The sequence below is a fragment of the Archocentrus centrarchus genome, chromosome 21 (genome assembly GCF_007364275.1).
Source record: "Archocentrus centrarchus isolate MPI-CPG fArcCen1 chromosome 21, fArcCen1, whole genome shotgun sequence".
Classification (NCBI taxonomy): Eukaryota; Metazoa; Chordata; class Actinopteri; order Cichliformes; family Cichlidae; genus Archocentrus; species Archocentrus centrarchus.
The window spans coordinates 29,292,019-29,306,575 of NC_044366.1; the positions used below are offsets into that span (position 1 = coordinate 29,292,019).

At 39.8% G+C, this 14,557-nt stretch overlaps 1 protein-coding gene across 2 annotated transcripts in view; it reads right to left on the reverse strand.

Annotated features, from left to right (window-relative positions):
- The window catches only part of man1a2 (mannosidase, alpha, class 1A, member 2), a 125,926-nt gene that overhangs the window by 17,231 nt on the left and 94,138 nt on the right, over positions 1–14,557 (reverse strand). For both annotated transcript variants that reach the window (XM_030758270.1, XM_030758271.1), the window contains exons 7-10: positions 12,046–12,140; positions 9,113–9,236; positions 8,771–8,864; positions 334–449 (exon numbers count right to left, since the gene is read on the reverse strand). In XM_030758270.1, the coding sequence (XP_030614130.1) occupies positions 334–449; positions 8,771–8,864; positions 9,113–9,236; positions 12,046–12,140 (429 nt within the window). The remainder of the gene's footprint in view (positions 1–333; positions 450–8,770; positions 8,865–9,112; positions 9,237–12,045; positions 12,141–14,557) is intronic.

The window sequence follows — 14,557 nt, forward strand, 5'->3', positions numbered from 1 at the left end:
GAAATCCAGCCACATCTTTCACCTTTTTGCTCCGCAGCATCTGTTCTGCTCATTCTCTGACACTCTAAATGACGAACAGACAGCTTCATCAACTACAGACCAATAACATCTGCTTTCTACTAAATCCACTCCTAGTTTACTTGAAAGCAAAGCAATATCTTCCCTCTGCAAAGGCGGATACCGAACCTGGTCAGCAGGGACTCAACAGTGGCTATTAAATAAAGAATAACTCCTGACATTTCCACCTGTGACTCGTCTGTGACTGCTTTACATTTCCTGCATCCTCCTGTATAAGATTTTTCATAAAGGAAACAGGAAGTCACTGCACTGTACCTCGATGGCGTCATCGTAGGTCTTGCGAGCCTCTGTGTCAGTCTTGTCTGACATGAGCCAAGCCTTCAGCAAGTATTCATAAAAACTGTCCCCCAGTCCTCCAACTGATGTGTGATCTGCAGAGAAAGAGACACAAAGAAAGCTGGAAGTATCACCGCATGAGAGGAAGAGGAAAAACAGCAAGACCCCAACAAATGAGAAAGCCACGAAAGTGAATTATTTATTTTTTGACTTTGCCTCAAAGTCCTTTGCAGAACGCAGCATATGGCATCAAGACCATGTCTTTTTTTGAAATCAAAACCTTCTTTCCTACATCCACTATATACTGGCAGTGTGCTTCCTCTCGTCCCCCCATTTTGTTTACCCTCTCCCTGATGTGTGCTCACATTTCAATGTCCGCAGTCGTTCTCGTCAAAGTTTACACAGCTTTCATGCCGGTCCTAATTTGCAGGACACCACAAAGTGAAAATGGGGGTGCTGCCAGAATCTGGCAGTGTGGGATCACAATAAAAACAATAACTTCTTTCCCCCAGAGAGCACTTGGAGCCCACTCCAATGGCACTTTGGTCAGTTTCAGAGACTTTACTGAAACATGAAATGTGGACCTTGAACTTAACTTTTCTGAAAATTACTTACTCAAGCGACCATACATAGTGATCTTCTCTAAATTTGGTTTTGTGAATGGCAATAGCACAGATGAATTGGTGACTCGAGCACAGAGAAACGGTTTATTCAGCTCTGACTTTGCTGGAGCAAACTAGAATGTTGCTCATCCTCTGCAGCCGTCTTCAGCTCTGTGTAATCACAGCTGATATTTGAGCAGATGCTTTTTGTCTCATCATCAAGGAGATTCTTTTCTTTATGTGATTAACATGCCCGCAGGTGAATGGAGGGATGCACAAAAGACGGAGGAACAAGTAAGATGAAAAAGCAATCTGAGCGATGAATTATTCATCTTTTGTCCCGAAGAGAGTGCATATCTCACAAACAACCTTGAAGACATTACTGGGGCCAGTGTGTGCTGACGGATGAGTATTTGTCTGGATTTCACGCGTGTGCGCTTGAGACAAAAAATGAAAGTAAGCAACTGAGAGCCCGTGTCAATGAAACTACTTTAAAAATGAGCGCAGTGAAGTAGTCAGAGCGTGGAGGACCATTTGGAGGGCTAGATGATAACTACTCCGAGTTCCCCCAAAGAATCTGGGCACCCTTTACCTACATGACAGGGTGCAAAATGGAGGCACAGAGCCAAGGGAAACAAAGCAGACTCACATTACAAGCAAGTCCACTTTATGTTCTAGCTTTCATGTTTGAGGGCGTAACAAACAGCATGTCTGACCTTTAGGAAAATGGACCTCAGATGCCCTAAAAGATCAATGTATAATGGCATTTCGCTTAGAAAGGAGGCGTTTACACATTAGAACAGGAAGCCTCTCTGACCTTTTCATGCAGAGACAAGGTCACGTCTTTCTTTTTTTTTTTTTTTAAATGTGTTTACTTATGAATCCTAAACTACTGGTCAACAAAATAATAAAACTGTATGGACAAATTATGGAAATTGCTTCTTACTTATCTCACTATTAATTACTGTGTAATCATTACAAGTAATTACTGCAAATTAGTACAACCACAGTTAGTACTGAGGGGAATGGATAGCTGCATGCGCTTTCATCTCCAGTGTGTGTTTCCTTCTTTTTTCTGTTGAGAACATTTGAATTACTGAGACTTTTGGTGTAGCTGTTGTGTAGTTGTTGTGTAGTTGTTGATAGGCTGCTTAAATGTCTGAAAAACTAAACAGTGTGTGCGCCAAGGCCATTCTATAATCATCCTGAGAAACTTCACTCACTGCTTGTGCACTTGAGACAATCGACGTGTGATTTCTTCATGAAAACATCCCTCTCACTGTCACAGTGTCGACCAGCTTTTCTGTTTAGAGTTCTTATATTTAAGCCTTTAAATAAAGAGTTTAGCTGTTCAGCAGTTTGAGGAATGATGCGCCGAACAGCTTCAGTTGGTGAGAGGTCTAGTTAGCTCAGCAGACCAGTTAAACATACCGAGCATCCTGCTGTAATCAGAGCGTGACTGATACTGGTCAACGTTAACTATTTGCAGATATACCAGTACTGGAATTTATAACGGAAGAAATAAAAACTAAAATTTAGCAAGTGAGAAAGAGACGGGAGGAACATCCTTCAACCATGTTATGAGTGTCGACGTTGCAGAGTTAGTCCACCAGATGTGTTTCCAACTTCCCTGTTTTTAAGACATGTTTGGAATGCTACAAACAACAACAGCTGATCCAAGCACTGCTCAGCAGTTCAGTTCAGTTTTATTTTGATACTGTAGCGCCCCTCAAAGCGCTTTATATTGTAAGACAGTGAGCAAACAAATACAGTTGCCCCTCGATATATCGCAGTTCACTTATTGCAGCTTCACTGTATTAGTTTTTTTTTATTAAATACATCTAATTTGCACTATATCGTGGGATTTTCAGGTATTTCATCAGCGGATGAATACCATACTGTACACAATGGAAACGCAGTACTGTACGCCACTACCGCTTGCACAACTTTGTCAACGTGAGATTGTACACGGCACACTGTTGGCTGATGGAACGGAAGGCGACCAACCACAGCACTGTGTTCTGTATCCTGGCCACCGATTGGCTCAGTGACCGTAGCATTGGTCTGTTTGCCCTTCATGGATTTTCACCTATCGCAGGGGTCTCTGGAACATAACCCCAACAATAGGTGAGGGATCACATTGTACTACATTATCATATGTGTTGCTACCAACAAATAATTTACAATATACTTCTCATGAAAAAAAAAATGAATGAAAAATGAAATGAATATTTTGTACCACCAAATAAATATAGAATTTATATGACTTGTAAATCACTGTATTGAGTTTAAATTTAAGACGGTGCTTTAACCTTCTTTGAAAAGGCATTGTATTAATTAAAACATACCAAGCTCCATCACTCTTTATCTTGGTAGTTTTATCTCAACTCTTTACTTAAACTCTGTTTCACTGTCACCTCCCACACTCCTAATTTAGCATCCACCCACACATACTCCCCAAGCTCTTCTCCTCTCCATTATTTTCTGTCAATCAAAGCATCTGGGTTATGAAGGGAGCACCTGTCAATCAAAGGCAGGGTCTGCTGAGGTGGCAGCTTCAAACACACATTAACCCACATACAAAGACCCCGTGTACAAAGAGACGTCTTCGCAAAGCTTCACACACACACACACACACACACACACCCTGTTTGTGTTCTCCCTGCAGAGGTCAAGGACACCGGCTGCTGGGATAACACAAAGGTGACAATACAATCACTTTATGTGAAGCACCCCGACCAGCAAAGATTTAAGGGTTTTCAAAAAAACTGACGATATCAAGAGTTGCACTTCTGATGGCACAGTGTTCACTTACTGTGTAAGCTGTTAGCGGACACTAATTTAGCATCTTTTAGAGCCTCGTTTATCTTTTACAGCATCCATCAGCTTTTTACTTTTGAGATTTTCAAAGCAATGAAGAATTTTGGAACTGCTGGACTCTGAAAAATGTTTCAATTCATCAATATTATGAAGATGTCTTTAACAGTGTGCTTTGGGTCCTGCCACAGCTTTTCAATTTTATTAAAGTGAGGAAGCCTAATCTGATCATTTCAAATTATTACTTTTTGACTCACTCCTTGATTTACTTGAGTTATTGATGCATGCTCAAACCTCTCTTAAGCCTAAGAACATTGACTACTGCTTTGACATTTTTTTGTAAAATTTCTTGATACGGTGTTGAATTCACTGTGTTTTCAATGGGTTTGAGACACCCGGGGCCTTCACTCTGTGGAGGAGTGACCAGAACAGACAAGATTAAAAATGAGTTTATCAGATCAGATTAACTTTGTTTGGAGACAGAGTTAAAGAGGCAAGACTGAGACTGTTTGAACACGTGGGGAGGACAGATATACTGGACAAGGGATGTTGAAGATGGAGCTGCCAGGCAGGAGGACAAAAGGAAGCCCACAGAGGAGGTTTGTGGAAGTAATGAAGGAGGACATGGAGAGGGTTGGTGTGACAGAGGAGGATGCTGAAAGAGAGAGATGGAGGCAGATGATCTGTGGTGGCCCCTAAAGGGAGCAGCAAAAAGAGGAAGAAGAGAGTCTAAGGGAGTAATGTGGCCCAAAGCTACAATGCTCACTCCACTGTGCCTCAAAGATGGGATGAAGTTTTAGTGTTTGTGGGCAGTGACTCTACCTCTGAAATGCTTCAGAACGAGCTTTTTTCTCATAATAATGGACAAATGAACAATGATTGATAGCTGGTGAGCATTTTACTGATAAAAGCTACCATTAGTGCATGATCCCAAACAACTTTTTCTGCATCATGTTGTGTAAAAGCGTTTCATATATCAGAAACATAAAAACCAACACAATGTAACCCTGTTCATACACTACACTAACCATGACAAATCAATATCATTTCCATATAGGAGGCAAAATCTAGTTGGGTATGCTGCTTAAAAAATAAATGTAATGAACTGGTAGTAGGGCCAAGAGTCAAATATTTTCACTGATCTACAAAATAGACAACAATGGGAATAGAGACATTATTTTCTTGCGCCAGAGCCAGAAAAGCTGTGCTCAACATAGCTGCTGTGTAAATAATACTGCATAAATAACAACTTTTTAAAAACAGATTTAAAAAAAAAAGAGATACCTGAATAAAAAGTAGTCTAAGTAAAGTAAGAAAACTAAATTTACCAACTTTTACCTGTACCAGTCTGAACATCAGAGATTCTGAACCTGTGTAAAACACTACTCTCCCAGTGATACTCTGTTTCAGCTATATTTAGCTTTGCTATGTGGAAACCTGGAGATGAAGGACAAAGACTTCATACATTGGAGCAAAGAAGAGTGTCTAAAGCTCCAAAGAGGGAGTGGGTGGAGTGTGTGCGTAGACAGGTAGCAATGTGTTACAGTAAGTCAGAAGAGTGTGTGGTAATAGCCCTGTCAGTCACAGCTGGATCTCATTAAGAAAGGAGGCCTCAGACTCATTCCTCATTAATTTGGCTTAACTACTGTCTACACACCAACACCCTGCAATAAGGGACAGACACACACATCAATATACACAGGGCCACACTGCACATGCTCTCGACACAGGCTTCCAACCTTCAAACACTCCCATCCAATACTAACATTTGCAATGATCATTATTCAGACACCGTTATCTCACATAAACCACATAATAACAAAGAAAGGTGGTTTTTTTTTTTTTCATCCTGTCTGTTACAGTTAGTTTCACTCTGAAATGAGTACAAACACATTAGGCTTTTCAGGAAGATAACAGAGCCTCCAAAAAGTGGTTGTCTACTTGTAACAGAAGATAATACAGTAAGAAAACCCTGCAGCTGCACAGATTTGAACTTGTAGTTTGTGTTAGGTTTGTTTGCTGATAACAGCACACAGCACACTGCCTCTCTGTTTTAAAAAGCTCAGTTTAAATGATCCGGTAATGAATTTAAATGAATGGATCCTGTCTCTATTTGACTATTTCTATTTTTGTTTTTTTTTTCTATTTCATTTAAAAGTGTTCAAAAATATGCTGAGAAACTCTCATATGATGGTAAGACATGCAAGAATGCTGGGTCTCTTACCATCCAGCTGTAATGCCACCCTGTAATGACTTTGCTCACTTCCCTCAGGGTCCAACGAGCCTGCAGTTGCAAAACTTGGCTTATTAGCCAGCTAGATGGCAGGTGGACATGAAAGAACATTTCAGTCAGTCCACATTGTGAAGCCAAAGCCAGCTAAATCCTTGATAGGATTATAAGAAGGTCCTTGGAAAGTTCTCTCTCCTGCAAGAGGTCCTTGGTCCCAAAAGGTTTAAAAATCCCTGCTATAGATGACTGGGTAGGAATACTGAAGAAAAAAAAAATAGGATGTTGCTGCTTAAAATTATTTTCTACTACTTTAAGTTTCATATTAATTAAACTGCTCTCACATAATTCGCTGTAATCAATAATGCTGCTAAGGCATCAAGGTCACATGACAGCTAATTAATGTGGCCATAAAATCACAACAGAGACACACAAAGAGCAGCCTGCAAATAAATCAATAGATGTGCAACTGGATGTATGTGCAGGAAAAGAAAAACAACGCTCATATGCTCACACAGACACACTGAAATGCACACAAAGCACAAAAATACAAATGCATGTACAAAGCTGTGGGTTTTTTTTTAATTCCACTTCACAAAAAGGTAAACTGACTCACACACATGCACAGAAACAAACATAAAACATCCATCATTACCTGCCTAGTCATGCAGCTTGCCAGCTAACTATCCATCTGTTAATGCATTCATCCATCCATCAATCAATCTGCCCTCCCTCCATCTTCAAACCATTTATTTCTTCCTGCTTTTGGCTCACAGTCTCTGCACTTACAAGTACATCAGTCTGACTGCCAAGCCACCTATCCATCCATTAATGAGCCTCTCCATTTATCTATCTGTCCATGAGTGCTCTTCATTTGTTTTGTCAAGTAAAACAAATAAAAAGGAGTCTTAGGAGTGGCACCATCACCTCATCTGTTTCATTTCTGTGTATATCCAGCTTACTTTAGGTGTTATAAAACTGACTGGGCTGAATATGGCACTCTTACCATAGCAACTCTACCCTGGACAAAAACAACCAAACACTATATATTCAATTTGAAACAGATTTCATCTTTTCATTTCCTCTCACTGAACTAAAGAGCAAACCCCGAGCAGACTGTCACATCTGATCTTCAGGCAAAAACTACAGTGCTCCATTAAAAGCAAGAACAAAAAGATATTTCTGAGGCAAGTGTGCACACCAAAAGGGAATATTTTAATATCCACAGTGTTTTAATATTCTGTTGGAATGCCAAGATAACAAACAGTCACCAACTATATATCTACACATCTGTCAACTAGCATCTAAATCTCTGATAAATGCATCCTCAGGTTCAAAACGCTTGTGACTGAAATACTAAAAAAAAAAAAAAAGAAGAAAAAAAAAGCCCCAAAAGAAATATTTAGCAGCTCCTCGTGAATGCTTGGATGATAAATTGAACTGTAGTACTCCAAAGCAGCATTATAGAGGAGGGAGGAAATACATTTTATATATATTTTTTCTTTATTTTCTCCATACAGAATAAATGTTTCAAAGACGACTCGAAAAGACTGACAGCCAGACGGTAAAGAAAAGAAAATCAGTCCTTGAGCATACAGTTAAACATGCTCCTTATTAAGTATTTATTTGGTAATTTATCTGTTTAGGCTTGTTAAACACTCGTGAACTGTATCCTATTGAACTGCATGACTTCAATGTTATTTATAAAGTTATAGCACATTTGCTCCCCTGACAACATTTATGTTGGTCTTATTTAAACTGCCACCTTTTATGGATATTATTGACTTTAAATTGTTTAATTGTTAAACATAAAGTCAAGCATCTTTCTGTGCTGGTTTTTCTGTTCTTATGACAGTCAATGAGTTTTGTAAACACTCAGAGTGTTGTGTCTTGTGCTGCATGGCTAATCTCAGAAAGGTTAACAGTCACGTGGACACAGCTCGGCGTAACGTTGATTTTTTTTTCTTATTTTGGAGCCGGACGTGCTCAGACAAGAGCAGAGAAGTGACGCGTTCCTGTGCTTGGAGGAGAAAAAGTAGCAGAATAGTTCAGTGAGCCACAGGGATGTGTGTCCAACTCCAAACCCACATTTGAGTTATCATTTGCATTATCTCAGCAATTGGTAATCATTCTTCTCGTTTGTGCTTTACAATCTATAATTCAAAAAAATGACTTTATGTTTAACTGACTAATGCTTGCTGTCTCTGGAGGCTATTTTTTTTTTCAGCAGATATATAATCCCAGAAATGACTGTTTCAGAGAGAGAATAGTATGCCACTGCATGCCCAACTTCACTCCAAGAGCTCTTCATTTCTGCTGGCAGACTGCCAAATGTAATCAATATACTGGGAATACTGCATTCCCTGTCTTCCATTTTCTTCTACTCAATTCAATTTGTTCTCATTAAACAAGATCCATTATACTTCTCATCTTTCCTTCACTTAGTGTTAATCTCTTCTCATTCTCTTCATTGCTCTCCTGATTCCACGATCATTTCAAGCTCACAAGAACACTGACACTTCCCAACTGCAGTGATGCAGGAATCCAAGCATTAATTCACACTTAATGCTTAAAAGAAAAGCTTCACTACAACACTTGGAAAGTCATTTTGCCCCCTCTAAATGTAACAGTGAAATGTATGAACAGTTAAGGAAATGCAGCATTTAAGCCACCTTATACCAAATTAAAGCAGCATGGGCCTAATTATTAAAATGTTGTGATGCGAGTTCTGCAGGTTTATGATTATGTCAAAGCAATCAGATGTACTTACGCTGGCCCCAGCGGCCTGTGCGAGGGTTCAGGTAGTTTGGGTAGAGCCCGTTGGGCCGGTCCATTTTGGCTAGCAGCTTCCGGATGTGCATCACCTGAGATGAACGCAAGTCAAAAGTTTGAATCCAAAGAGAAAATTTTCCCTATTTTTTATCTAAATCTTTATTTTCTCATCGCAAACAATTTTATTTCTGCATTTCTATTAAATACACGTTTTCTCTTATTTAAGATACAAGCTAAGTTGAGGTTGTCACCATTTTATTTTTACTAGACCACAACACAGTTAAATAAACAGCCAGCAGAACGCTAGGATGCAAAGGAAGTTGTACAGTCGCACTGTTACCTTCTGATAGTACGCTGGGTTTCCTGTCAGGTAGGTGAGGTGAACAAACTCCATGTGGAGGGTCCCAAACTCAGCCAGGATGCTACTGCCCGCTGACGCCCAGCCCCAGTTACGGCCGACCCCGCTGGAGAGGACGAGAGAAAAGAACAACAACGAGATGAGAGGAGGTCGTGGCGGCTAAACGACTGTTTTATTCTGTGCAACTTTTCTCATAGTTAGGGTAAGGTTATTTTATTTCCCTTTGCAATCAATGTATGTACAGAGGAAATACAGACCAATTGCGTGCTTTGTAACACACGTAATGCTATTCAGCCAATCAAATCATTCATTCAGAGCATGTGTGAAAACAGAAAGCTCTGCGCAGGGACGAGATGCTGAAATAAGTCAGGGAAGCAGAGAGAAAAGAAGAGTTGAAGCTGAGATGCTTTACATGTAAAAAGAAGAAAAGGAGAAACTCAAACTAGAGCCTTTTTTATTTAAATGTTTTAAATAGCCCTTTTCCATCTTCTTAGTAACTATATGGTTTAAAATCAATTCAAATCAAATATCTTTATCTAGTGTAACGCAGCAGAGCAGCAGGGTCTCTGCATGTTCTGGACTGACAGTCGCAGCAGGTAAAAACATTTATTCTCAGTCATGTGACGCAGGAGACATCTGGGAGTGCCTCAGTTTTAGATGACACCATGTTACATTAACAGACTGTGACTTGTGTGTGTGAGTGTGTCGCACCTTAATAAACTCACTTATGTTTTTAATGTTTTGTTTTAATTTCTCTGTGCACATTTGCTCCCAAGGGCATTTGTGGTGCGTATGAAAATGAGTGGCATTTTTTAAAAATCTTTAACAACAACAGGATGCTGATCTGTACACACACATACACACAACGCAACCTGTAGCTGAATGCGTAGCTACCAACTACCCTGCTGATTAGTAATGTAATTTGATTTCATTGTTTCATGCTCAATAAGGAAATGTAATTTGATAACAGAGGGCAGGTGGGGACGGAGGAAGAGAAAGAGCACACGTGAGGCACATAAAGACAGTTTCTCACTGTCTTCACGGGTGGGATGAAAAGAAGGAGGAAAGGAAATGGAAGAAGAAAACGTTAACAGGAACAGAAAGATGGATGTTCTGGTAATGTTACACATCAGGCAAGCAGACCACTGTTACAGCCTGCATTCTATCAGGATGGATACATGTTTCTATAAGTTGAATTTAACACTTCTTTTGGACTTTCTTGCAGCTTATTGAAACACCAATTCACACAGATTCAAAAAATTTCCCTCAAGACTTAAAAGCTTTGCTCACACTGTGAACCCACACACAGACCCACACACACACACACCCTTTCCATGATTCAAACCAATTCTTTCAGGCCGACTTGGAGTGCAGCTACATTGGTAACAACACGGTTATAGATGTTTCCATTTATTTTGACTTGCATGGGTGGATCAGGGATGTGGTCCTTTGATAAAAACATACCAGGCGGATGCTGATGTAAAACATGGTCAGAGTTTCATATAATGACATTGGTGTAGGTGAAGTAAACTGAGCTCAAACTTCACACTGCACTAAATGCTCAATTTCAGACAGTTTTTTTCTACTCTTGCATCTGTACGATGTCACTGAAAGGGGCTATCCCTAAAAAGTCATCGCAGATGCACAGCTCTGGCTATGAACACAGAAGCCCCATCCACCTGCTGTTCAATCCTTCTGCTTACAAGGGGCCACCAATCAGAAGAATGTTGGCTCAAGTTGGGTAGTCTTGATCACGAAAAGCAAATGTGTGTGTGCTTATTTCTCTTGCACTATTGTTGAGTTGTAGTTTTAGAACTTGAGAGTCACTGAAGGATCTGCAAACATAAGAAACAGTGTATATGTACACTAGAAAACCATGTAACCAGGAATTATACTACATTTTAGATGGGTAATTAAGAGACAAGGTGCCAAAACTGACAAATTGACTCTCTGCCCAATCTAATTTCATCCACATTTGATAAATTGACTGATATGACTCCCAAATAAAGGTGTAACTAGACAGCCTGTCAGAGTATGAGCTTCTGTATGGACTAATTGCCATTCTTTCACCTGCCAGATTTAAGCAATGTAATTAATGTGTTCCAAGTGTCCAGACTGAAGGAAAACAGCAGCTAGGGGAGTTGAACACAGCAATGGGAAACAAGCGTTCAGCAGCTCTGCAGCCCTGGCTTGGGCCAACATATCTGTTTCCTTGTGCTGCCTGAGCTCAGACTGGAGCCTTAAGCAGTCATTTTAGAGGCAACAATGCTTGCTAAGATAATGTTACTCCATTAAATTACATCTGTCGAAGAATTATTCAATTTTTTAACATCTTAATTCAAATGTTTGCTTTGCACACAGAGATCAGAGGTTTGCATTTGAAGCATATAACTGAGGTCAAAACTTTATATTCACTCATGAATTTCATGGTAATTTTGGGCTTTTAATGTTGTCTTTGAACTGGTCTTTTTCCAGGGTGGAATGATTGAACTGATGATCTCAGAGTCTGCAGTTGTCTCAAAATGACTGCATTAAGCTTCTGGTATGGCCTTCCCAAAGCCCGGACCTCAATCCTATTAAAAATTTGTGAACTACGCTTAAAAGCTGGGTCCATGCCAGGAAACCAACTAATTTGAATGAACTCTACCAATTCCGAACCAAGAAGAGGGGTCAACTGTCCAGCCAGAATTACGCCAAAAGCTTTTTGATGGCTACCAAAAGCATCTGATCGAGGCTACGCACACATCTGACCACAACTATAGTTGACATCAGCAAGTGTTCTGGAAAAAATCTGTGAAATCACCAAGTAGTTGTTGACATGCAAGAAAGCTGTATAGTCCAAAAAGGAAAGTGGCATTTCTGATTCAGAGAAGCTAACAGCTGATGGGTAGGTTTTCACTTGCAGTGTCACTAACCTCTTAAGGTTGACCATGGCCCAGGGGATCCCGGTGGGAGTGTTAAAGGCAGGAAGCAGCTTCTCAGCTAGCTGGACTGCCTTCAGTTTGAACACCTAGACAGAGAGAGAAACAGAAAGGGAGAGGATGGGTTAACTTTAATCATGTACACCTAGAATATTCTACGCTCCATCCATTTCCCCGGCTTAATGTTCTCCTCAAAAACCTCACAAAAACAAGCATGAATCAGCTGCCAACAACCAAACAAAAGCAGGATGAATGTAAAGAGAACAGAGTGCGATATCAGGAGACTGATGATTGCTAAATGATGCCCACAAAGTGTCAGAGCTCAGCAGATTTTTGGAGAAGACAGACATCTTAATATATGCAAAACCTCCCTTCAAACTGTGCTGCAGTTGTATGAAATGTTTCAGAATACCACTGATATGTCTGGGGAGAAAACCTTGGAGGGCAGAGTACACAGTCCGGATTTCTATTATCATGACTGGCGCCTAATTTCTACAGACCGATGCAGAGAAATGGACATGTGTTCGTTTGGAGATTACACAAGTTCTTCTGCTACTGTGACAGATGAAGGCTCAGAAGCCCTCGCTGCAGCTCTTGTTCTTTTCTCAGCTTGCCAATCAAAGAGATAAAAGGAAACTAAGGTTATTCTGCTGCTGAACCAACTGAATACAAACAAATGCTGAAAGCTGACAACGTCAGTCGATGGTTTGAATCTGCTCAGCGGCAAATGAACTGAAAACATCTACGGAAAAGATCTTTTTGCAACAGTGGAAACATTTTCTTTCATTCACGGTCAGTTGACTTTTCTAAAAACTATCCTACACGACTATTTGATGAACAGAGAGGAGACGGTTTTTGTTTCCTTGCTGAAAATGCAGGGGTACTATTTTTCTTGTCATTGTTTTCTGTCACATATAGTGTTGCAGTGATGGAGTCTCATTCAACACAGGCAAAGTTTCACTTAATGAGGTCAGAATATGTAGAGGTAATCACTATGAGCTGGAAGCTCAGACTTCAGACAGCATTTTCTACCCCTGGCTCTGTATGATGTCAGTGAGAGGGGAAATTTTTAAAATCTAGCTACGCTGAAGGTGGTGTGTTTCAGGAAGGGGTTATTAACTGAGGATTATTTTAAGCTGTGAATCATGTAAAACTACTTTATTAAGGTCAAGAATAAAAAATATAAAGTTGGAGAGCTGGAAATGGATTAAAGTCTCCTTTAAATACTTTAACTATTGGTCAATCAGTGGACATTTAATGGAAATTTTATTTGCCTCAAGCTGAAAACGTATGATACTGAATAGGTATGAAAAGTAACATACAAATATCTACGGCTCTTCTAAAGACAGCCAAGTTTCTACCAGAAAAGGAGTATTTGTATGTCAACAAAACATGAAAGCATGAATGGACGGCGCATCAAAGAAAAACGTTATCTAACTAAAAACAAGGGAAAAAAATTAAATAGTGCAAACAAACCAAAGTAAACACTAAACAGACACCAAGTTTTCAGTTGTGATTGGTTTTGGCCCACTAATGTAGCAGTCAGTGACCAGCGATAACTCGCCAGTCAAGGTGATTTTTTTAATCTAATCTCCCCAATGACGTATTCTATTATTATTAATATTGATAATATGAGAACCATAAGAAATTGCATCTGCTTAACAATAGTTTTACATCGCAGCGCATCTTCATTTGTAACCAACACTTGCAGCACAGACACGTCTGGGCGTGCACGGCTGTGTGCACACAGGTTCAGGCCCAGATTGCTGTGCCCTCTGAAATTAGTGTGTGTGTAGCTGCTACGCTGAACCATCGCCATCTCATCTCATCTGCTGGACTGATTTTTAAGCTACAGTGTAACGTGACTGGGATGCTCGTTTATATCTTAATTTTTCCACTGGCAACTTTTATAAGTGAAAAACACGGCCAGCATAAAACATAGATGTAGACAGGATGAGTGGACTATTGCACAATGGAGTAAGTTGCTCAAGTTGCCTGAGGAGCAGTACATAAAGAGTTTCAGACTTCTGTCACCGGGACAAACTTACTTAGAAAGCTGGTAAAAGTATTGTACTTCCCAATTTGTCTTGTTGCAGTAATTACAAGTATATGATTACAGGCTTGCATGAAAACTCAGTATTTTTTTAATAATGAAAAGTTAAACCAGTTAATCATAAACCATAATTACTGAAAATGTGTGCTTGTAGGACATGGAAAACAATTTTTCACTGTTTTCCATGTCCTACTAAATAAGTAATATCCATGGAGTCTTTGAGCTGAGACAGAGAAATCTGTTACTGTGAACACTTTGTCCCATTCCAACTCACCTAAATTTCACAGTTTGTTCAGAAGCACCAAAAAAGGTATCTGAAGAGAAGCATTAGGATTTCTTAAGCCCCTATGAACTTAATAGAAGTTTCTGCAATAATTTCCTCTATAGAAATCATGACATGAACTGGGAGGTCTGGGTGAGCTGGTACAGACTGACTCAAATCTCATTTCACTA